General features: G+C 36.1%; 1 protein-coding gene across 6 annotated transcripts; it reads right to left on the bottom strand.

Moving 5' to 3' along the window:
* Positions 1-1450: 1450 nt before the first annotated feature.
* LOC105053562 (uncharacterized) lies at positions 1451-26351 on the bottom strand. Of its 6 annotated transcripts, XR_012135561.1 has the most exons (4): positions 25898-26351; positions 21379-21476; positions 3848-4341; positions 1540-3009 (listed from the first exon to the last, which is right to left on the bottom strand). XR_012135561.1 is itself a non-coding variant. In XM_073246249.1 (3 exons), the coding sequence occupies exons 1-3, from the start codon at positions 26318-26320 to the stop codon at positions 4314-4316; spliced, it is 549 nt and encodes a 182-aa protein (XP_073102350.1). In that variant the 5' UTR covers positions 26321-26351; the 3' UTR covers positions 1537-4313. The 6 variants fall into 6 exon arrangements, 1 of the variants encoding a protein (XP_073102350.1); XM_073246249.1 differs by having other exon boundaries at positions 1537-4341; XR_012135565.1 differs by having other exon boundaries at positions 1538-4341; positions 25902-26351.

The following is a 26351-nucleotide window of genomic DNA, read 5'->3' as shown; positions in this document are numbered from 1 at the left end:
TAGGTGATGTTTGCACCAATTCCTTGCTCAAATGCATATGTGGGAGACACATGCCAAAGTGGCTCTATGGTAAGAAGATAATAGGTACGGCATACCTCGAAAGAAGACTCTAAGAGATAAGCCTAAATACATGACCAGATAGGGAGCTGACTAAAGAGCACCCCACTAGAGGCCGAATATGCAGAATGATCGAAAGAAGGTTGATCGGAGACATGATAAGAAATTTGATCAACCAAATATTGTTATCAATCTGATAGTTGGTGTAGATCGTGTTGAAGGACATGCTTAGTGGAAGGCAATTGATAATAGTTATTAGAACTATCAAGTATCGAAATGGATATGATTACAACTATCAAGAGTGGACAATTACTATATGCTAGTATAACTATTAGAATTATACTTTGAAAGAGAACATTTCAATAATTAATCTAATTAATTTATCTTTATCTTTATATTAGTCAATTGTCCTAGGAATAGCTATAACTTAATTTTCTGTTATAGCTCAATGCTATGTAGCCCAACATTACACCTCTATTGTAGTCTATTGCTAGATTTTTCTACCATAACTTAGCGCTACACCCTCAATTCGATCTCCTTCAAATGATAGTGTGTGGTGGCAAAAATCCTTAAAAGTCAAGTCACTTTGACCAATGCTACTCTTTATTCTCCATTCGACTCACACCCTTTCAACTAGCCCAACGTCAGTGGCATGCTCATGCAAATTTTGGCTAGCCATTCCTACCTAGACCAACTAAGCTCCTCAAGGATCCCAAGTTCCCTGGCTCACCCAGAGTAGGATGGAAAAGACGGTAATAAATTAATTTTCTGGCATGCCTGATGAGACATCGTATAGTCACTATCATATTATCCCTGGTGAGACTCTATATAGTCATCGTCACATCAATTCCAATGAGACACTGTATAGTCACCATCATGTTATTTTTGGTGGGATCATTATGTAGATGAAATTATACTATTTTCAAAGGAAGCAGCTATAGAGAAAGCTACCACTATATTGAAACCAATTTTAGAGTGGTGTACAATTTCTTCAGCTTTGATAGCACGACGGTTTGAAAGACTTGTTTTCATAGTCGAAAGTCAATTTGCAAAGCCACAATACATTCCAGTGAATCCTACAGTGAAGATAGCCATGCCTATCCCTGTGATGGATGAATTGATTTATCAACCAGCATATAAAGGCATTGCAGCGCATGAAGAGCTAGAGTTGAAGATTTCAGCTTATCAGGAGGTAGCATTTGACAACTATACCATAAAGACCTCGAAACCTACTAATCAAAGTATGGTGCATGCCAGCAAAGTTGCATCAAATCAATCATTAAGTGATGCTTTGATCATGAGAAATTATCGGTCATGAAGAGATTCAAAGGAAGAACAGGGACAGTAGATGCAAGGGAAGCTTTCATTTCTTATAAAAGTTTATTACTCAGCATACAAAGGAGGATTTCACAATCACTACATCTCAGTTTACAAGCTGAAATTACCAATGTATTAAATGAATCACATAAATAAAAAAATAAAATATATGACAAGTTGATGAGCTCACATACATCCGTCACTTATTTCACAGTCTTGAACAAGTATTTCTATGCTACCCAAAAAAAAAAAAAAAACAAGTATTTCTAACAGATCCAAGTTTGCCCAAGCCAATCAGGGAGACGAGATGTCAAGTGTTGTTTGACCATAAATGGACTCCAGCCAAGCTCAAAGCTGAGCTTAACTAAAAATGTTCAAGCTTGATTCATTTCCTAATCGAACGAGCTTTTGAATAAGCTTGTAACAGAGCTTAATCTAAGTCTTTATGTAGTTTTGCAAGCACAAAATATATATCTTAAGCTTGTAACAGATGAGGATAAAGCTAGGTAGGCTTTTTGCCTTAATTGAATGAGCTCAAAAGAGCCTGCCATCAAGTGATTCAAGCCAAACCAAAGATGTTCATGAACAGCTTGGGTTCATTTTCAGCCCTAAGACTTTCAGTTGTAGGCCCTAGCTTGATTGGAGCGTCCATCAACACAATCTAAGAACAACTTTATTCTTACGAAGCAAAGAAATTTAAGAAATTAACTTCTCAAGAATGTGACTGTGCTTCCATCACATTTGAGAGCTTAAGGTCGAAAACAAAGGGGATGTTGCAGATGCATTTAATCTGATGTGGGATTAATTAATCAACATTTTAGGGAATGTAGTCCCGGTCTGGCATACTCTTCAGTTTCCATTTATCTACTCCTAATGACATGAAGACTTTGATGTGGCTCCCAGGGATCACACAACAATTATGAGATCCTGGATAATGTATTAACGTCAACAATCTAAGAACTCGTACATCTACTCCAAAATACCCATGTCGGGTACCAATTCAGCACCAAAAGTAAAGAGATATAACTTGTGAAGCAAACACAAACAGAATTGGGTTACATGCAATACTAAATAGACACTACAATTATCCTAACAAAGAAATATGACCTGATCATAATCACATATTCCTTCAAAAATAATGAAGTTACCGAAACAACCCATACTTTATTCCCGCTGTACATGGTTTAAAAAACTGAATAGGCCTTTGTACAGATATTGGTTCCACTGATACAGAGTTGACATCATATGATACTGTGTGAAAGAATATGAACAGTATATATCTATAATGAGGAAAAGGATTCAGGTGAATGTTGTCTGGAAACATGAACAGACCCTATAGTGCCATCAGTTGCAAGGATATACAGACCAATAATATGTGACCAAGTGCAAGGTGTGAGAAGCAATGAGCAGTTTATACTAGGCTTTTAAAATATTTCCCAAGGAAAAGAAATCAGGAGATGCAACTTAAGGGTGGGATTGCTTTCTTCTGGCCACCCAGATCTGAACAGTGTGATCAGAACTTGCTGATGCCATCATACGAGGCTTTGCCAGGTTCCAGCTCACAGGGTTCACAGCCAATATATGACCCAATAAGAGATGTATTGGTGTAGGATAATACTTATGACAGATGTAGATCTGCCAGAAAAACTAGCATCAGATATCACTTATACCAAATTCAGGTCAGTAATATATGTTTATGTGCATATGGCCAGAGCAAAAGACAAGAATGAAGAAAGAGCTCTATACAAGCACATGGAGGAGCACAGTCAAACTAAGCTATCAAGCACAATGCCAAGCCACAAGGACAACAGCAACAACAACAAAAAACAACTGAAGATTATAGGTAGATCTGCCAATACCCAGGCATACATAATTTAATGGTTGAATGAACCCAACAGCACATATATATTTAAAAGTTTTGTACTGTTGGCCAAGGTCATATAACTCATTCATGAAAAACAAAAGCAGGAAAATTCTAACTAGCTGATTGGTTGCTCTCTGACTAGTAGAGAGTCTTCATACAAGAAGAAACAAGGTAGGTTAATAGTCAGACTCCATTCTTGAACTTTATCTTATCCTATGATCTTCAACAATTGTCCAATAATAAGATTGTAAGACTTTGTACAACATATAGATTTATAATCAACTGCTAGCACACAATTGCAAGCACCTTCATGCAAATCCTTGACAGATAATGAAGGACAAGCAACTTCTAACAAATAAGGGAAGAAGGTAGTACTTGATACACCATAGCTGAAACTTATATTATGTATACAGTACAAACACATGCCAATACATATATGGATATTATTTGAATAACAAGCCGATAGGTAAAATGACATGGAGGCCTAAATACATGCTTGCATACTATGAATATACGAAGGTAAGGGCTAATGGGGGCAGGTGCATGCATCTCAACAGCTTGATGGTTTATGCATAAATGAGAGTTAAATCATTAACTTCAAAGTACTACCTTAGAGTCCACACTGCCACCGGCAATGTATGAACAGTTTGCTCCTCCGAAGCAAGAGTGGATCATTTCATTGTTATGTTAGCTTCACAAACCCCATCCAAGCTAAGGAACCAAATTTCATTATTCTTGCAGGCACATACAAGATGCTTATCAGGTGCCACTGTAAGATCAGAAACCTCTGGAATCATATTTATTTGATCTACTTTCAGATGGTCTCCATCTAGGCTACAGGAATAGATGTAACCATAAGGTGCACAGTCGGCCAAGAATATATTCTCTGTGTTTGGGCCCCCTGTGCATGCGCTGATGTCTACTCCCCAGAAATTCTGAGTTTGCACACAAGTTTGCCAGTATCCATTTTCCAGATTCTACATATTTTTCTCACATGTTAGCAGCCTTGCATCGTTAGAGCTCCATTTCACAGGCATCATGGACATAGGGCCTTCTCAACGATACAGACTATGCTTCAGGGACATTGTATCATCCTCATCCACCTGAAACAATATAAAAATTGGGATCATGAATCTTCTAAAAGCCATTGAACCACTCAATTAGATAGATATCAAGCATAAAGGATGATACTTAATTTGAATTTCTATTCAATGGTATACTAGGACTGATGATTTCTAGTGCAACAAAACTCTTAAAATGTATAATATAATAAAAAATTAGTGGGACATTTCCATAATTTGTCTCACAATAAAGGATGGCACATCTCTAATTTTTCTGAGATAAGTAGAAAATAATTAAAATTAGTCTAGAATATAATTATAAATAATTATATTTTAAAAATAAACATTATATATATGAAGTTTAGGGTAATAAAATAAATGACAAACATGGTTAGGTATTTGATTGTGAAGCTCTCACTTGGAAGCAAATGAGATTTTCTTGTCTCTTCCCATTAGATGCTTGCTTTATAATATGTGTATTCTTCTTTATGTCAGGACTAAGAAAGATAAGGAAAATTTTTTCAAAAAAATTAACGAAAATTCTGCTTTAGCATTCTTGAACTTACACGAGCCCATGACTATAGATGATAAAATACATAGCTCAACATAGATAAAACACATAATTAAACATAATATAATTTTTGAGAAATAGAAAAAGCAAATTGAACAATCTCACCATCACAACATATCGTTAACCACATAAAAGGACCAAAAGAAGCACAATTACAACCAATAATACAACACATCAATATAGGAAGAAATCTAAATTCTGGACATGCATAAGGCATTGACTAACCTAATCGTCAAAGAATATAATTCTCAATCACTAGAAATTACAAAACATACACATTAATCATAAAATGATAATTAAATAATAACAGCATCAACTATTAAAAAAACCATAGCCTGATAGACACACACTACAGGAATGCAATGCTCAAAAACTACTATTAAAATGAAGGAAAAAGAAGCTTACAATATATACAACCAAGAACGAAGGCAGACCCACATAGACTAGGCATTTGCTTGGCTCCCCTGAAATAGTGCTCATGAAGTGAACTTCGATTACAATAAGTTTGGTTTGAGGCCTTGTATTTATGGTGTCGAATAATCCAAAATCTAAGAGAAATCTCATTAATTTTATTTTTTGTTTCATCTTCGAAACTGATTTTTAGACTCTTCTTAGCTTCAAAAAATAGAGAAAAATAAAGTACAGACCACCTTCCTATGGGATTGGACTTGGGGAAGGTGACACATGTTGGGGTGCTCCTTCGATACACCATCTTGAAGGTTGAGTTGACTGGTTCAAGGTCCTCGGCCTCACTCCATCGACACTATCGATGCTTGGGAGGATGACCAAAATTGGACTTTGGTCTTGGTGTCCCCCAAAGTGCAGTCCGTCAAGCATATCATCAAGCAATGCAACATCATGAACCTTGGAGAACAACATCCATCGTATCAGAACCAGCACTCGTATCATTAGGTAGTAGCACAATACGTGTTGCTCCTAGATTGATTTTGATGATTACAAAGCAAATTGAAGGGATACAAATATTTTAAATTGAAAAAGTCTTTATTCTCTTCAGGGGCAAAATCGTAATTTTACTAAAATCCTGATTTGATAGTATCATTTTGTAGAACAAATGATTTGTAATCTATTGGTGAAAATTTCATTGTATTTGGACTTATATTTTTGAAGTTATGAAGGTTTGAAGTGCATGAGTCGACTCATGAGTCAACTCATGGCACAATGAGCTGATTGGCACGCAAAAATTTCCCTTGGCATGCTGGATTTTTGGCTTGGCACGACCTGTGAGTCGACTCATGAGTCGACCCACAAGGCATGAGTCGACTCATGAGTCGACCTCTGCTGATTTGAGCCAAAAAATTCCAGAAACCAAATCTCTGGTCTTTGCAACAGAGGTCGACTCATGAGTCGACTCCTGAAGCATGAGTCGACTCATAAGTCGACCCCTGCGATGGAAATCGTCCGCAACGGCTAGTTTTTTGCCCGTTTTAATTGCCTTTTATGCTCCCTAAAAATGCTCTAACGGCTCTTTTTCTGCCTAATATGTTTTCTCTTGTTTCTTAATGCTATAAAAGGTTTCAAAAGGTGAAAATACAGGATAAATACAGGAGATCAAAAATATACACGAGGAGATCAACGAAATACACAAAAGAAAAAGAGAGGGGATCCACAATCCACACAAGAGAGACAAGAGATCTACAATATACACGAGAGATTGTGAAAGAGAAAAGCAAGAGTGTTCAAAAGGGCATTCAAGAGTATTCAAAGAGAGGATTTTTCAAGCCTATTTTTCAACCTTGATCAAGAGCTCTTTCAAAGCCTTCAAGAAGTCTTCAATCAAGTTCATCTTCTTCTCAAGCGTTCATTCAACTCTTCATCCACCTTGAGAAAATCCAAAAAGGGGATTCTTCATTTGAGTAAAGTGTTTTTATTGTTATATTCGCTCATTTAAGGAGCTACTCTTGTACTTATTTGTGCTCTAAACTGTCTTACTCTTTGTGAGTAATTGTTCTTGTTTTTGGAGGGTTTCCAAAACAAGGGAAGGTTGATCCGAACCTGAAATCGGAGTGTTTTGGGTTGGCTTGTACCCGGAAAACAAGTGGACTAGCTTGGGATAGCTAGTGTCGGAGTTTCCGACGTTTGTATTCGGGTTGAATACAAGTATAGTGGATTGAAATTCCCAAGTAGGAGCTTGGGGAGTGGATGTAGGTGCAAGGTTAGCACCGAACCACTATAAATCCTTGTGTTTGTGGTGTGCTTTATTATTTCTCTTTATTTCTTTATTATATCCTTGCATTCATGCTTTAGAAATTTAATCTTGATTTAAAGTCTTTCTTCTCATTCATCAAGCTTTTAACAAATACCTTTCATAAGTAATTAGTTGAGCTTAAAATTTTTAGAAACCCAATTCACCCCCCCTCTTGGGTTGCATAGCTAGGCAACAAGTGGTATCAGAGCCCGGTGCTCTAGCCCTTCTTTGATCTAACAATCAAAGAGCCAAAGATCTATGGCAACCCATTTCGGTACTTCTCTAGCCGAGGGGCAATCTACCAACCGACCTCCACTTTTCAATGGGTCTAATTACACCTATTGGAAAGCTCGGATGAAGATATTCATACAAGCACTCGACTATGATATGTGGAGTATCATAGTGAACGGTCCTCACACACCCACCAAGATTATAGATGGTGAGGAGTCAACCAAACCCGAGAAAGAATGGGATGAGGTTGATAAGAAATTGGCACAATTAAATGCTAAAGCTATGAATGTTCTTTATTGTGCACTTGATGCAAATGAATTTAATCGCATTTCTACTTGTGCATCTGCTAAAGAAATATGGGATAGGTTAGAAGTAACCCATGAGGGAACAAATCAAGTAAAAGAGTCTAAAATAAACATGCTTGTGCATAAATATGAATTGTTTAAAATGGAGCATGATGAGTCCATAACTGCTATGTTTACTCATTTTACTGATATAATTAATGGTTTGAAGAGTCTTGGCAAATCTTATACTAACAGTGAGCTTGTAAGGAAGATTCTCAGGTCATTGCCAAGAACTTGGGAAGCCAAGGTGACTGTCATCCAAGAAGCAAAGGACTTGAACACTCTACCTCTAGAAGAGCTTCTTGGATCCTTGATGACTCATGAACTTAACATGAAGCAACATCAAGAGGATGAAGTCAAAAAGAAAAGAACCATTGCCCTCAAATCCACAGCTTCGCCTGATGATGAAACGGATGACACTGAAGATGAAGAACAGCATGAAGAGATGGCTCTCATCACCCGGAGATTTAAGAAGTTTCTAAGAAAAAGGAAACAGGGGATGAGAAAGAAGTCATTCACAAAAGGGGAACAAAGCAAAGAGAAAGAGAAAGATCAACCCCTTATATGCTACGAGTGCAAGAAGCCGGGACATTTCAAATCCGAATGTCCACAACTAAAGAAAGGTCCCAAAAAGTTCAAAAAGAAAGCAATGATGGCGACTTGGAGTGTGAGTGATGACTCAAGCTCCGATGAGGAAACCTCAACAGAACAAGCCAACCTGTGCCTTATGGCACACGAAAATGAGGTAACTTCTGAATCCACTAGTGAATTTACTTTTGAAGAATTGCATGAAGCATTCTATGATTTAATTGATGAATTAAACAAACTAGGGATGAAAAACAAAGAACTGAAATTGGATAATCAGTCCTTAGTGAAACAAGCTGAAAACCTTTCAATTGAAAAATCCACCTTGATTCAAGAAAATCAAAGCTTGAAGAATGAAATTAACAAGCTGAAACCTATAGTAGATAAGTTCACCTTAAGTTCAAACAAACTAAATATGATTCTTGATAATCAAAAAGCTGTATATGATAAGACTGGACTTGGCTATAACCCCTTGAAGAAACAAAAATTTCTGAAGAATATTTATGAAAATTATTCAAGCAACAAGGCTACAAATATTACTTGTTTCAAATGTGGTAGAATAGGACATAAATCATACACATGTCTTAATAACAAATATGCAAACACAACTATAAAGAAAATATGGGTTCCAAAAGGAACCATTTTGACTAACCTAAAAGGACCCAAGAAAGCTTGGGTACCTAAGACAGAAACTTGACCTTTGCTTGCAGGTGTGTCTAGCATCCCAAGAAGGAAACAGGAAATGGTATCTTGACAGTGGATGCTCGAGACACATGACTGGTGATGAATCATAATTCATCACGCTTGATGCTAAGGATGGAGGGATGGTCACCTTTGGAGATAATGGCAAAGGAAAGATCATCGGGATAGGTAACATTGGTATCACTCCCTCCAAATACATTAAAAATGTTTTGTTAGTTAAAGGTTTAAAGCATAACTTATTTAGCATTAGTCAATTTTGTGATAAAGGGTATAAAGTTGTTTTTGAATCATCTGTTTGCATTGTGACTAGTCCTATTAACGATGGCATTAAATTTATAGGACATAGGCATGGCAATGTTTATATGGTAGATTTGAATGATTTAGCCAAATTAGACATGCAATGCCTAGTATCCTTGAATGCTAAAGTTAATGAGACTAGTTGGCTGTGGCATCGTAGACTTGCACATATTAGCATGCATTCTCTTTCAAAATTAATTAAGAAAGAATTAGTTCTTGGTTTGCCAAAACTGAATTTTGAAAAGGATAAAATTTGTGATGCATGCCAATTAGGTAAACAAACTAGAGTTTCATTTAAATCCAAAAATACTGTTTCAACTTCTAGACCTTTAGAGCTCTTGCATATGGACTTATTTGGACCAACTAGAACCACTAGTCTAGGAGGAAAACGATATGGCTTTGTAATTATAGATGATTACTCTCGTTTTACTTGGGTTTTCTTTTAGGCACACAAAAATGAAACTTTTCATATATTCACTAAATTTCACCGAAAAGTCACTAATGAAAAAGAGTTTTCAATTCAAAATATTAGAGGTGATCCTATGCATGGGGTAAAAACCCGTTCTTCACTTAGAGATGTAGTTAATCATTGTGCTTTTGTATCTTATCTTGAACCTAAAACTTTTGAAGAAGCTGAAAATGATCATAATTGGATTAATGCAATGCAAGAGGAACTTAATCAATTTGAAAGAAATAATGTTTGGACCTTAGTATCAAGACCTAAAAACTATTCAATAATTGGCACGAAATGGGTCTTTAGAAACAAATTAGATGAGCATAGAAATGTAATTAGAAATAAAGCAAGACTGGTTGCTAAGGGATATAATCAAGAAGAAGGAATTGATTTTGATGAAACCTTTGCACCTGTTGCTAGATTAGAAGCTATTAGACTTCTACTTGCATATGCTTGCTTTATGAAATTCAAATTATTTCAAATGGATGTTAAAAGTGCATTTTTAAATGGATATATTGCTGAAGAAGTATATGTAGAACAACCTCCTGGATTTGAAAATCATGCTTTTCCTAATCATGTCTTTAGATTAAATAAAGCTTTATATGGATTAAAACAAGCACCTAGAGCATGGTATGATAGGCTAAGCAAATTTCTACTAAATAATGGTTTTTCAAGAGGTAATGTAGATACAACCCTCTTTATTAAAAGAAATCAAAATGATATGCTAGTTATACAAATTTATGTTGATGACATAATTTTTGGGTCTACTAATGAATCCCTTTGTCAAGACTTTGCTAAGCTTATGCAGGGGGAGTTCGAGATGAGCATGATGGAAGAACTCACCTTCTTCCTCGGACTCCAAATCAAATAATCAAAAGAGGGAATCTCCATCACCCAAAGCAAGTACACCAAGGAACTACTCAAAAGATTTGGAATGGAGAACTGCAAACCAATTGGCACACCAATGAGTCCCTCATGTAAGCTTGACAAGGATGATGAAGGTAAATGTGTAGACTTAAAATACTATAGAGGTATGATTGGCTCATTATTATATTTAACTGCAAGTAGGCCTGATATCATGTTTAGTGTTTGTTTATGTGCTAGATATCAATCTAATCCTAAAGAATCTCATTTGAATGTTGTTAAAAGAATCCTTAGATACTTAAATGGTACTCAAACTCTAGGGTTATGGTACTCTAAGGACTCACAAATTGATTTATTAGGATATTCAGATGCTGATTTTGCTGGATGTAAATTAGATAGAAAAAGCACAAGTGGAACTTGCCAATTTCTTGGAGTTAACCTAATCTCATGGTTTAGCAAGAAATAAAATTCGGTGGCACTGTCTACGACGGAGGCCGAATACATTGCAGCCGGAAGTTGTTGTGCTCAAATCTTGTGGATTAAGCAACAACTCGAAGACTTTGGAATCAAACTTAATGAAACACCAATAAGATGTGACAACACAAGTGCCATAAATCTATCTAAAAATCCAATTCAACACTCAAGATCAAAACATATTGAAATAAGACATCATTTAATAAGAGAACATGTTCAAAACAAAAATATAATTCTTGAATATGTTTGCACTGAAAATCAATTAGCTGATATCTTTACAAAGGCCCTTAGTGAGGATAAATTCTGTGAAATTAGGAGAAATCTAGGAATTCTAGATCCATATACCTAAATTTTTCTCAATTTTCAAGAATTGATGTCAAAATTCTTAAAACTCAATTTCCAACATCTATCCTGGTCCCAAAAGCTCAAATTTATCATTCTAAAAACTTATCTTTGAGCAAAACTCCTTCTCCCAAAATTTCAAATTTTTCTGGAATTTATTCATATTTTTTCTGAATTTCTGAACTTCATGAGTCGACCCCCATGAGTCGACTCAATGGCAAACTTGTTATTTCCTCAAACTTCCCACGGGCTCATTGTTTTTAAAGGGACCCTGTTCGTGAGACGACTCATCTTCTCATCTTCTTCCTTCCAAAAGCCGACTTCTCCAATTCCTTTTGCTCCAAATCCAAGGATTTAGTTCGAGGCACTTCTCCCTCCTCCTCTCCACCAAAAATCGCCACCTTGGAAAGGGATTTTCTGTGCTTTCTCTCATTGTTTGGCACGGTTGGAGCGTGCCCTAGCACTCCACCGTTCTTCCCAAATCCACTTCTTTTCTCCACCAAAATCCCTCTTCACTCTCTTGTAATCCCTCCTCCACTCATTCACGTGTTCCTCCAAGTCTCCTTGCCTGCTACTATAGTGAATATGGCTCCGAAGATGAAGCTTCCCCAAAGAAGAAAGTCAATCCGTGAGCCTGAAGAAATTGTCCGAAAGAAAAGGCAAGCTGGTCAGTCTTCCACTGCTCCCACTCCAGCTTCAGTATCTGCTCAAGGTCCCCCTCAATCCTCCTAAGCCCCAGTAAGAATCCTCTTTCTGATAGAAAAGTCGAAACCGGGAAGAATATAGATTTTCGGTTCTTTGAAAAAGAGGGCTTTACTTTTGCAACTAAGATTAAAAACCAAGGATGGGAATTCTACTGCTCCCTTAAGGAAGTCACCTATGTTGACCTAGTTAGAGAATTCTACCAGAATCTACATTATGGAAATGGGTCAGTGACTTCAACAGTCAAGGGTATTGATATTTGCTTGGATTCAAGTATATTGGGAGAAATACTTCAGTTGCCTAGTGAGTGTTACTCTTATATGGAACTCCCAGTAAAAGAAGAGGGGATCATAATTATTCTAGGGGAAACTTATTCAGGAAGTTTAAACAAATTGGAAGCAAAGATTTTGTCCATTGAGATGAGGATCCTGCATCAGATGGTAACGAAGCTCTTCTTTCCTAGGAGTGGTAGACATGATTTACTTTCCAGCAGAGATGTATGTATCATGTTTCATGTCATCACTCAGACCCCCCTGAACCTCCCTGCACTTATGATAGAGGCCATGAGAGAGACTTTGAACAGATCCAAGGCACACCTGCCTTATAGTATGGTCCTTACTAGAGTATTTAGGAGGTTTGGAGTCAGCTGTGAGGGGGAGGCTTCTACTAAGCTCTCTCATGTGGACACTTTCAACCAACACACCCTGCACCGAATGGGATTTACAAAGACTGATGGTGGTTGGATCAAGGGCTCTGAAGAAAGAGCTGAGGAGAGAGCTGAAGACAGAACTGAAGACAGAGCTGAAGAAGAAGGTCCATCATCTCCTGTCCATGACTACAGGGCAGCATCACCAGATATTCAGTTCATTCCTGATACAGAGGCTGGCCCTGCAGAGTTCACTAGGATGCCCACACCAGTGTATCAGCCAGAGAGCAGAGCACCTCAATCAGAGTTCAGACTGGCTGACGATCAGATCGAGCAAATATCACAGCGTGTGGCTTCTTTGCTATCTAGTCAGTGGAGCAGTACTACTTTTGCACCAGGAGCCACTTCTTCTGATCAGACCATGACTCCCCACATATCCACTGTGTTTCAGATGATATCAGATCAGTCCATCCGGATCCAGCAGCTTGAGGACACCGTCTGGAGACTGACTGGCAGAGTTCTTGACTTGCAGGGGCAAGTCCTTGCTTTGGCCCATCCTCAGCCACAGGAGTCCACTATTGAGGTCACAGACCTCACTGCAGAGGCTGGCAGGCTCAGAGGAGCACTGGAGGGTGGATATGAGTTACTGAGGAAAGAGATCCGAGGATCGAGTGAGCATGCATCCACTCAGTTCACTGCTCTACTTCAGTCTATTTCCAGAGCACTGAACGTACTTGATTCCATCAGACTCACCCTTTCTGTTCAGTCCTTAGCCTCTCAGCGTTCTCAGCCTCCCAGTTCATCTCGCTCTCCTGCTCGTGCCAGAGGCAGACGGGGTAGAGGACGCACTTCTGATCCATCAGCTTCTCATCCCATATCTGATGACTCCGATCCATGACTTCTCATGATCATTACTAGATCCTAGGTGTTAGTGTCTTGTTCTAGGATCTGTATTTTGGGGCCATGTATTGACAATTAGCTGGTTGACTTTTATATTATGAACTATGTATTGAAATAATTATGGTTTTATGGTATCATCTTTTACTTATATTTCTACCTTTTGTAATGATGTCGATCATATTTTGGTTATATATATTCTCCTTGTTGAAATATTGTCTTCTCTTTGTTGTTGTTTGCTGTTAATAATTGCTGTATTAAGGGGGAGCAAACATCTGTGATAAACTCTAAAGGGGAAAAAATTAAAGAATGTTTCAGAAAAAGGAGTTAACCATGTTTGATGATGTCAAAAAGGAGGAGAAATTAAACAAAAAAAAAAAAAAATTTGAGAAATTAAACAAAAAGCAATCCAACAAAAGCAAAACCATAAATGATGAGCAATTAAAGAAAAAGCAAACCATCAAAAGCAAAACTACAAATTATGAGAAATTAATGAATGAATTGAAAAATTTAAAGAACAATATCAAAAATACAATGCTAAGTACAATGCAAATAAGTAACTTTTAAATTACTTCTTTACATATGCTCTGATTTGCTTTAAAAATTTTAAATATGCTCTGATACACTTCAAAATTCTAACTTGCTCTGATACATCTTTTGAAATTTTATTTACCTTGATATATCTTAAGAAATTTAACTTACTCTGATACATCTTAAAATTTTTTTTTAACTTGCTCTGATACATTATAAAATTTGCTCTGATACATTGTAAAATTTTCTCTGATACATTGTAAAATTATTTTTCTTGCTCTGATACATTGCAAAATTTATTTTTCTCTTGCTCTGATATATCTTAAACTCAAAATGATCTAATACACATTCCAAATCAACTCTTAAACATGCTTTGGCACACATAATTATTTTTTGTATCAAAAGCAATTAAAGCACATAATTATTTTTTGCTCTGATGCTAAAACTAAAATCAAATGAGAATGAGCAAATTTTCAAAATACAGCTTAATCTGATAACAAAAACAAGTTTTCTGCTCTAACACTAAAATCACATAATCCAATGAGCATATTTTCAAATCTTTAAGAAAATGGACAAACTATTTTTGTATATGACCATTTATATCACATGCCAAAAGAATCATACTCTTTTCAAGCATATACACCTATAATGCATTCTTTTGAAATTATTGATTCACATAAATGCTTTTGTTCAAATGTTTTGTCATCATCAAAAAGGGGGAGATTGTTGCTCCTAGATTGATTTTGATGATTACAAAGCAAATTGAAGGGATACAAATATTTTAAATTGAAAAAGTCTTTATGCTCTTCAGGGGCAAAATCGTAATTTTACTAAAATCCTGATTTGATAGTATCATTTTGTAGAATAAATGATTTGTAATCTATTGGTGAAAATTTCATTGTATTTGGACTTATATTTTTGAAGTTATGAAGGTTTGAAGTGCATGAGTCGACTCATGAGTCTACTCATGGCACAATGAGCTGATTGGCACGCAAAAATTTCCCTTGGCACGCTGGATTTTTGGCTTGGCACGAACAAGGCATGAGTCGACTCATGAGTCGACCTCTGCTGATTTGAGCCAAAAATTTCAGAAACCAAATCTCTGGTCTTTGCAACAGAGGTCGACTCATGAGTCGACCCCTGAAGCATGAGTCGACTCATAAGTCGACCCCTGCGACGAAAATCGTCCGCAATGGCTAGTTTTTTGCCCGTTTTAATTGCCTTTTATGCTCCCTAAAAATGCTCTAACGGCTCTTTTTCTGCCTAATATGTTTTCTCTTGTTTTTTAATGCTATAAAAGGTTTCAAAAGGTGAAAATACAGGATAAATACAGGAGATCAAAAATATACACGAGGAGATCAACGAAATACACAAAAAAAGAGAGAGGGGATCCACAATCCACACAAGAGAGACAAGAGATCTACAATATACACGAGAGATTGTGAAAGAGAAAAGCAAGAGTGTTCAAAAGGGCATTCAAGAGTATTCAAAGAGAGGATTTTTCAAGCCTATTTTTCAACCTTGATCAAGAGCTCTTTCAAAGCCTTCAAGAAGTCTTCAATCAAGTTCATCTTCTTCTCAAGCGTTCATTCAACTCTTCATCCACCTTGAGAAAATCCAAAAAGGGGATTCTTCATTTGAGTAAAGTGTTTTTATTGTTATATTCGCTCATTTAAGGAGCTACTCTTGTACTTATTTGTGCTCTAAACTGTCTTACTCTTTGTGAGTAATTGTTCTTGTTTTTTGAGGGTTTCCAAAACAAGGGAAGGTTGATCCAAACCTGAAATCGGAGTGTTTTGGGTTGGCTTGTACCCGAAAAACAAGTGGACTAGCTTGGGATAGCTAGTGTCGGAGTTTCCGACGTTTGTATTCGGGTTGAATACAAGTATAGTGGATTGGAATTCCCAAGTAGGAGCTTGGGAAGTGGATGTAGGTGCAAGGTTAGCACCGAACCACTATAAATCCTTGTGTTTGTGGTGTGCTTTATTGTTTCTCTTTATTTCTTTATTATATCCTTGCATTCTTGCTTTAGAAATTTAATCTTGATTTAAAGTCTTTCTTCTCATTCATCAAGCTTTTAACAAATACCTTTCATAAGTAATTAGTTGAGCTTAAAATTTTTAGAAACCCAATTCACCCCCCCTCTTGGGTTGCATAGCTGGGCAACAATACGCTAGGTATTATGCCATCCCATTCCAGCGCACATCAAAAAAGGAAAACAAGATGAGGAGAGGGAGAAGGAGAAAGAGAGGGAGTGAGGGGGGAGAGAGAGAGAGAGGGATGCTAGGAGAGGAGAGAAGGGGCTTAGAAGCCCCCTTTTCTCCAATCATCTATTGGATAGAGTCAAGCCCTATTTCGAACAAAACAAGGGATGGGCCCTTTTTTTTTTTTGCTTCTTTAAGTGAAGTCGGTACATGGAGAGAGTAAAATTTCAACTTCACTTAAAGAAGCAGGAAAAATTTAAGAAAAAGGGCCGAAAGTGACTTCATTCCAATTAGGACTCAACTTCACCCAATAGATGACTGGGAGTCGACAAGAGCATTCGACACCCCTCTGTCTCTCTCTCCCTCCCTCTGTCGATATATCACTCACCCCATCTGCTCCCTCTCTCTTCCTCTCTTTCTATCTCCCCCTCTATCATTGGTTTCTCATTTTGCTTGTAAGAACCATCTCCATCCACCATCGATATGGCCCAAGATGTCTTGAATTGGATAGTTTAGGAGGGTTCGACCATCCTTATTAGAGAACCTAGACTTCTGCATCATCCACCCAGGTTATATAGGGAGGAAGAACCACCATTAGGGATGGCAATCAAGTCATGTCGGATATAAACGGATCGAATCATATACGGATCAAGCCAAAAAATCTCTAACCTGAACCTGACCTGTTTATTAAATAGGTCAGATTTTGAAACCCGAACCTATCCTATTTAATAAATGGTTATCTGATCCAACCCGTATCAGGTAACTCGCCACCAAAAAATAAATAAATAAAGAGACCTGTGTAACCTGTTTATCAGGTAACCCGTAACCCATTAAAAAAAAATAAAGGAACAGAGACCGAAGGAGTTCTCACCTTTGCCGCAAACTCATTTGGTAGATCAACACTCGGGCGGTGATTTCGCACTCCTGGAGCTACTGCAGGATGTAGATCCAGGCATCGTGGGTAGAGAGGAAGAACCTAAGCTGGCCGAGCTCGAGGTTCCTGGAATAGTCGGAGAGGGAGATCTCGGAGATGTTGAGCTCTAGGACGCCGTTGTGGCATGTGGGTGAAGTTGAACTCATCGAAGGGGATGATGGTCCGCCCGTCGGATCGGACCTCCATCATCCGAATCTCCACCGCCGATAGCCGAAAGGAGGCTAGAAGCACCAATGCAAGGAGGAATAGGTGGAGGAGGGCCATCATCACCGTCAAAGGCTCCGAGTTCCCAAATCTCGATCGCTCGATAATGGCGGCGAGTGGTATAAGCCGCCGATAGGAGCGAGTAGTAGAGCGAGCGGTGGAGAGGACAGTGCCGTGGGGGCGACGATGTGGAGGAACTCGCGAATCTTGACGTGTCGGCATGAAAGAGGGAGGCGACGGGGGTGGGCGGTGAGATTTAGGCTTTAGGGCATTTTGGGGAAGGAGAAGAGGAACAAATGAAGTGGGGAGATGGTCGACAGATCATGAAACTCAAAATTCGGAAGGGATCATAGCCGGTTAAAACTTAAAGCTCAACACGTGACCACTGACGAATCACGATTGACGGATCACAACCACGGATGAAAATTCAAATGGCTATTCAAATTTTATCACAAACCCACAATCCAAATATTTTAAATAAAAATTATAAACGGGTAAAATAGGTTGGACAGATTGAGAAATTTAAATCCAAATCTGACCTGCGTAATAAATGGGTTAAACAGGACGATCCATTTACGATCTGAACCCATTTAAGCCAAATCCAAATCTGTTTAAGGTGTTGAACGCAGGTCGGATTGGCAGGTCGGATCATATTTTGCTACTTCTAACCACCATGCCTACCTCATGGTGGGGACCCCATGCGCAAGATTTCTAAAGCGGTCAAATTGGATTATAGGAAAGCCAACCAGGGGACTATATCATGATGCAATTGTACTTTTGCCTAGATGATACTCCATGGCATGAGGAAATTATTCATTGATTCAATGACTATGCAATGCTCATTGCAAATTCTTTATTCACATGCATCGCTAAACAATTGTACAGTTACTTCCTAAATTTAAAGAATTATGTAGCTACTACTTTCACATGCACTAGGATGTCTTTTCTCTTAAAGATCTGCTCTTTTATGGATAAATATTATAAAAAAGTTAGTCAACATTTTTATTGACCAACTTATGCATATTCTCATATTTTTCAAGATGGATAAGTTATTTTTCCATGGGTAGTATTTACCTATGAAATGGAGAAAATCTTATCCACCTAGGAGATTGCTCAATCATTTTTCCATTAACAAAGAAATTAACCTCTTTAATTCATTCCTAATATATCCTTAACGTTATCATAATAATAATATAACATAATATATTATAATAATATAATATAATAATATATTATAATAATATAATAATATATTAATATTATATTATATTATTATATACGATATCATTATATTAATATAAGATATTAACATAATATAATATAGTATATTATAATATACTATAATATATTATAATAATAATATAATATATAGTAATATAATAATATAATATATTATTATATATTAATATATTATAATATGTTATCATGTAATAACATAACAATATATTTATTATTATATATAATATATACTATATTAAAATAATATAGTATAATATATTATTATAATATATCATAATAATAATATATAATAATAAATAATATATTATATTATTATATACTATATTAATATATTATATTATATTATATTATATTATACTATTATATATAATAATATTTATATAATAAATGGTATTATGAAAAATATGGATCGATCTTAGCAACTTATCTAAAAGCCTAGTAATACAAATGAACATGAATAAAAGATTTTCAAGCCATTTTTTAATACATAAAAGAATATGGATAAATTATTTTTCTATCTAAATGTTGTCTAGAAAATACTTACCCAAAAAAATATAGATTCCTAGGTAAATTTTTTATCCTCAAAAGAATGAGCCCTAAAGGAAAAGAAAAACATATAGCTAGGTTGTCCAGGTTCAGCCTGAACAGAATTAATAAGAACCTTAACTAAGCAACAAAGCCTGTCATATGATTAGATAGTATTCTTAACTAGCATAGTCCATCAACAAATATACCACTATCTTTGCTATTTCATTTTTTTTATAAACTTTTTCTTTAAACAATTCATCATCATTATTACTTTCTTTTTTTGATATTACTAGCATTTTGATTTTGATACTATTTTTTTTATTAATCATGTCCCAATCATGATACTTCACTCTTTTGAAAGAGAGAAAATTGCAGTGCAGATATTAGGTTTCATATTCTTATTGAATTAAAGATGCTCAGCTAGCTTTCTATTCTAAATTTTTAGCATTTCTCTATATATTTTTTACTCCTAATATTTAGATTTTGTGTGTGTATTCTTTATTACTAACATTTATCTATTTTTCCAAATTTCAAACATGATATGTTTCAATTATTGGAGGAATACAACTGGACCATATTCGATCATATTAGGATTTGATCAAAGCATGATTTATTTTTTAATTCCTATTGATCTAAATTAATTACTTGAAATTCAAGAGCTTTCTTAGTGAGATAATAATACTATGATAAGAGTGTATAGTTTATAGTCATATTTTACTTTTTATATTTTATATTTATTTATTTTTATCTCCCCAGCATCATGGGGTATTTTGCTTGTTGAACATTAATGGGATCCATGGAAGAGAGCCAAGTATTGTTCCCACTATGATTTATGGAGTGTTGTGATGAGTTGTATCTTAGAACAACTACTACTTACGGGTTTGAGATTTGGGTGGGGCAAAACATCTTCAAAGGTTAGGACTTGGGAAGGGATGGGAGGGCAGCCATGTGTTGACAAAGGTTGGGAAGGGGGGCCATGGGTTAGTAAAATTTGCATTTAAGAAGTAAAGCCTTGAGGGCCCCTTCTTTGGAGGGTAAAAAATTTAGCTGAAAATCTATATTTTCTTAGGTAAGTATTTTCTAGATGGTATTTAGATAGAAAAATGATTTATTCATATTATTTTATGCATTGGCAAATGGTTTTGAAATTTATTGATCATGTTCTTCTGCATTACTACTTTTCAAGTAAGTTACTAAGATCTATCCATATTTTTCATAATGCCTATATTATATGAATATTATTATATATTTACTATTTTATATAGAAGATATGTATATATACATTATATTATATATTATAATATATTATATTATATATTATCATATAATATATTATATTACATTATATAATATTACTATATATTATATTATACTATATTACAATAATATTATTATATTATATTATATATTATTATATTATTGTTATAGGGTTAGGGGTATTTTAGGAACAAAAAAAGATTATTTTTCTGCTTGATGAAAATTGACTTACGATCACCTAGGTGGGTAAGAATTTTTTCCATTTTCATGGGTAAATACTTACCTCTCAATGGGAAAATAATATATCCACTTAGAGAAGCATAAGAACATAAATAAGTTGGTCAATGAAAAAGTTGATCAACTTTCTCATAATATTTATCCATCAAAGAAAGGGCAGGAAAACAATAGGATTTTACCCATGGCAACAACTAACATCATGTTAGTCAAGGGTGGTATTTTCTAATATTGAAACATCTTTTTTCAGATTTCTTAACATCTAGAAGAAACTTTCCAAGCCTATATGGAACACTAATGGTTTATTTTAACATACAAACGACTTTAGGAAAAACATATGAAAGGAAAAAAAAAATGTTAGACACTCTCGGTAGGTCAGCTAAGATATTTATTTTTTCATTCTATTCCTGACTTTTATCTATCAATGATGACTAATTGGATTATTCAACATCTTCAGATATTACTAAACATTTTCCCTACCTCACGGACTATGTTGTGCATTCAGCAGTATACTTTCAAGTTCATTTGCATGAACAGTTACCCTACCATAGACAAGCAAATCTTTTATTGCAGTAGAATAATGGTATCATAATGATTCTGGTGCATTGCTTGTACATAAATATTTCTACATACCGTCCATAAGATGACTGTACCATCTCTGGAAGATGAAGACAAGTCCCATTATTTGAAAATTTTACAAATAAAACCTCACTACTATGGTTGGTCAGCACCTGCAAGGAAACAGGTGAAGTCTGAGACACACCAACAAAGCATACTGATGAAGAAATTTGAGAATATAAGAACAAACAGTTTTCTTACAAATGCATATAGGCAACAGAAGGATTATTGTTCAATTTTTGAGATCAAACAACACAATCCTTTTTCACCTCATCTGCAAATTACTCCAATATCTTGTACAATTTATAGTTTGCCTTGCTTTAAAATTTTTCCAATGATAAGAGCTATAGAGCCATTTATAGATTGTGGCTGCATATAGATACTCGTGCTCCTCACAGTATTGCAGCATGTAAAAAGGCCAAAAAAAAAAAAGCAGAGAGAGAGAGAATTCAGATTTCAGATACATCAGCAGACTCTAATTAACAATGACAATGATTATGAATATAAAACATGTGTACTTGCATGTTTCAGTAACAGGTCAAAATCCACATCCATATTTACAATATCTTAACTTCATGACAGAGAAAATGATAGAACACAACATTCAATCAGTGGAAAGCATCGTGAAAATAAAAGGGAAAAATTATAGTAACAAGGAACTGTGAAAGAAGACAAGCTAATCTCATGATACCTATCATAAATGATTCAATACACCAAACATTTGGGAAATGAGACTTGCAACAAAATGCACACTGAAGAAGAAGTTACTTGCAAGCCAAGAAACCAAAAGTAACAATTTCCCATGTATCGACTTATCTTTTTAACCTTTACAACATATATGGACCCAAATGTTTCTGACTGCTAGCTGTTCTATCTTTTTTTTATTTTGGGCTTTCCCAAAGAGGTCACTTACAAAGAAGAGTAGGTCATAAATGGATATCAAGAAAAGGAGGTGAAAAATGAGAACCAGTGATCATCCCTTAGGTGCAAATCTTCTCAAATTGTGTGTTTCTCTTGGCTCTCCTATCAGATGTATGCATCTTGTTGATTACAAATCCTTGTGTACTTTTTCCTTCACTAGTTTTACATTCTTCTTCTCCCTTCAGCCTTTTTACTACATATCGTCTAGATTCAAGGCTTGGGATTGCTCCATCTATGCAAGATCTGGCATCAGAACACCAACTCCTAGATTTATATGATGGCTTCAAAAATCCAAAGTTTCCACAAGTTTGAGGTGGACAAGTTTAAAGGATAAGGAAAAAATTCAGTACATTCCAGAAAATAGTGACTTATTCTAGTGGCAGGTCTTCAGACAACACCGCTCTTAAAATCCAACACTAGCCATTATGAGGTACAAGGATTTAGAGATTTAAACCTATAAAGGCTGAGCAGATTCCTGTTGTGCATGAATCATGAAGTTATGTGCAATTGTTATCAGAAAGATCTTTAGCTGTTCTTTGGAAAAAAATAGAATAGTATTGTCATACATCAATTCACATACCTACAAGATCCATTTTAGCTAACAATAAACAGATTTGATGAATCTTGTTAACCCTTTCAACAAAGTTGAGCTTTCAATAAAGTAGCTCTTCTACTTAATCACTTCAACCGTCCTACTGGCATTTAAGGAAATCTATCCTATATTTGAAATTCATGTTCTTGATGGAGGCTATAACAACCCTTATATTGCTTGAGGAAGAGGTAGCACAAGGTGTAGGTTTTCATAAAGAATAATAGTGTTAACAATAGGGAAGAAGAGTTAAGAACAGAGGCAAGAAAAAGAAGTATGAGTGGAACCACATAAAAGGAAAAACTGAAGGTGTTATATTACTCCTGTAAGATAAAACAAAGCATAGATTAGGATGCCATCTCTTTAGACTCCAAGCAAGAAGATGACTTCTCTTAGTATCCTCGAGTACTGAGATATTCTCAATGTACTAAGATTCAAGCTGCACATAATGTCGTATATGTAACAGTTGGTTTGATCTTCCCATGTAAACACAAGCATGCAGCAATGCCTCTTCTAAAGAGGTAAGATTACAGAGGATTTAAAAGATGTAAGAGAACTCTCACGGTTGAGGAAGTAATTGCTTTCTCTAGGCATAGTAACCTCTGATGTCTTGCATATACCACATCCAGTTAAGCACTTATAGCAAAAGGCTACTATCATGATCATGCTGCAATGAAAGACTGGAAGGCTAATAGCCAGATAGATTCATTTGTAACAAGCAACAAAGAACCAACACCACACACTTAAGCAAGCCTTGTAATTATCAAGCCTTAATACAACTATCTAAGAGTCTTCACCAATGAAAACTATTGAGGCCAAAAGCCACAACATGGAACAAAAGATGGGCTAATAACTGTGTGGTACAACTAGCTTATATAGTACCTTTTTGTCCATTTAACCAAATTACGGCCAGTACATATGCCAACATACAAAGGTTCACAATGTCAGACCATTCGTAATCGGTAAAAAGAAGCATGAGAAAAGAGAGATATAAGAAAAGCTAAGTGATGTCACTAGCTTGCAAAATAGACAGCAAACATTTCTTGTTTTCCAAATATTCAAACAAACCACCCCCGGCCGCCCCACAACAGGTATTTGACATCCAAGATTGGATCTTGTTTTCCTTTCTTCGAACCTCTGAGTGCAAATTCAAATTACAAAATATCATCTTCACTAAGCATGCCCATGGTCAACTCAAATTGGTAATTCATCATATTGTCTATAGCTGGTGAAACTCATGATTCATTTGACATACTCCAGACATCCACTGTAGCGTTCACTTTCCTCCAGACTTTTTTTTTTTTTTTACACCTCTTCACTTCCACCAAACAGAAGTAATTTTACTAAATACATCTTTCTCCATTTATCCATTCTTTGAGATGTACCACAATCTCACATATAGTAATAAGAAAATCATTTTTACTTTCCACTGAAATTAACAGGTCATAATCATATGCGATGTTCCCAATCTACCAAATGTTGGAGCCATATTCTCCTCTGAATTCCCACGAGTCCATTTTAATGCTAATCCTATCCTCATATTACCAGTTCAACAGTGACATTTGCAAATAACATACACAACATACCTATGAATATCAGATAAATATATATTCTGAGATACATTACATATGATGTAAGACATTCACATATCTAAGCAAGTATGAAGGTGTAGATGAAGGTTTTTTAGGCATGTTGGGGCATGTCAGCCACCTAGGTGTTCACCCAGATGGCCACCCAAAACAAAAATGAGTACACCGATCTATTTCAACAAGGAAGAGGCTCATACTTAGACAAAGCGTAAAACATGCCCTCTCCTCCTGTATTTGCTTATTCTAAACTCTATTCTTACATCAATCTATATCTGGTCTATTACATTTTCCCTTAATTTCTTGGTTCTGATTCTTCTAATGGAATAGTGTCAGTTTGTTTCTGCAAGGCTACTGTATAGTCATGTAACTGATTTCAACATTCATAGCTACTTATGATTTGTTGGATAATTCAATAATGAATAGCATCAAGACTTCAAAGGCAAGAAAAGCAATCCTGCTAACACTAGATAGCGAGAGCTAATGAAGCCCTCCATATACCAACACATGGAAACAAAATAAATCAATGTTAGAGGCACCACAGAAGTAATAATTCAGAGCATATTTCCCGTTCTCCTCCATGTGAACCATTCAAGTTTAATCTACTTTCGTTGCGATCACTTATTTGTATGGAAATTCTTCCAAGGCAACAAAATAAGCATAACAACAAGCCTTTTCACCTTAGCTCTGTTTTCTATTTATGTATACCAATCAACCATTTATTCTTTGTCTAGATGAAGAAGTCCGATATGGCCTAGCAAAAGAATACAGTAATTTCAGTTGTTTAAATGATAGTTAAGCTCTACATTTGTGAAGGCATCAGAAACACACACAAACTAGCTTCACAATAGAAACAACAAAAACATCAGTAGCAAGACCTCATTCAGGCAAACCACCCTCCTCTGAATATAGAGGTTACTTAAACCACACAGATTACATCGGTCTCCCTCAAGATTCCTTCAAAAAAGAGGGAAAAGAAAGAAAGAAAGAAAGAAAGAAAACATAGCATTGTCTTGGACCATAAGTCACATGCAGTAAAGGGGAAACAGCTACCCTGTGGTTTAGATGACCCCTTATCCCTATTCAAATCAGCACCAAACTCTTCAAGAATTATAGGACCAGAGTTCAATCACAACCTTTATTCTCTTCTACAGAAAGCCGCGTGGTGTCAATTTTTATTTTTTTTTTCTAAATGATGGCCATAAAGATATCATTACAAAATTTAAAATGTGCAAATCATTCTTGCAGCCTTTTCTCACAGAGAATCCACATGAATTGTAGTTGATTTTCTTGTAGCTTCAGTTTCATGTACAGTTGTTAAATCATTCCAAGACTGGCATAAAAGATTGGAGATGCCCAAAAATCCCAGAAAGTAGCAAATGGTATCAATTAAAGAAGCACCGACAAGAATGACTGCAAGTAAACAATCAAAAGATACCAACAATATTTCATCTGAAGGAAGAGAGCCTTCTCCACAAGTTACTCCAGCCTCTGTGTGTGCACCCAAATCCACGAAGGGAGCACCTCGACCAGGCGCAAACAAGAATGATCTTCCGCCCTGATGGACAACTGCTACGAATTCGTCCCGAGCACGAGGCTGCGGATTAACAGATGTCTCATATTCAATGAACAGATGTTCCTCAGCACATTGGTTGCCCGCGGTGGGGGGCCCTCCGACCCCAGCAGCTCCAGGAGGTGTTGCCTCTGGATGTGGAAGACAGCCATTGTCCAGGTTTCTCGATGCAGATTGTTGATGGTGATGATGGTGGCAATGCAGATTGTTGAAGTGGAAGACAGCCATTCTCCAGGTCTTTCTGGGCGTGGTGTTGTCTTTCATCCGTTCGAATCGATGGTTCTTCATAAAGCATCCTCCCTAACTAATCCTAGTCAAG

The sequence above is a fragment of the Elaeis guineensis genome, chromosome 11, assembly GCF_000442705.2.
Source record: "Elaeis guineensis isolate ETL-2024a chromosome 11, EG11, whole genome shotgun sequence".
In the NCBI taxonomy this organism is placed as follows: domain Eukaryota; kingdom Viridiplantae; phylum Streptophyta; class Magnoliopsida; order Arecales; family Arecaceae; genus Elaeis; species Elaeis guineensis.
Note: the sequence above shows the minus strand (reverse complement) of the source record. Positions and strands in the feature narration are given on the sequence as shown.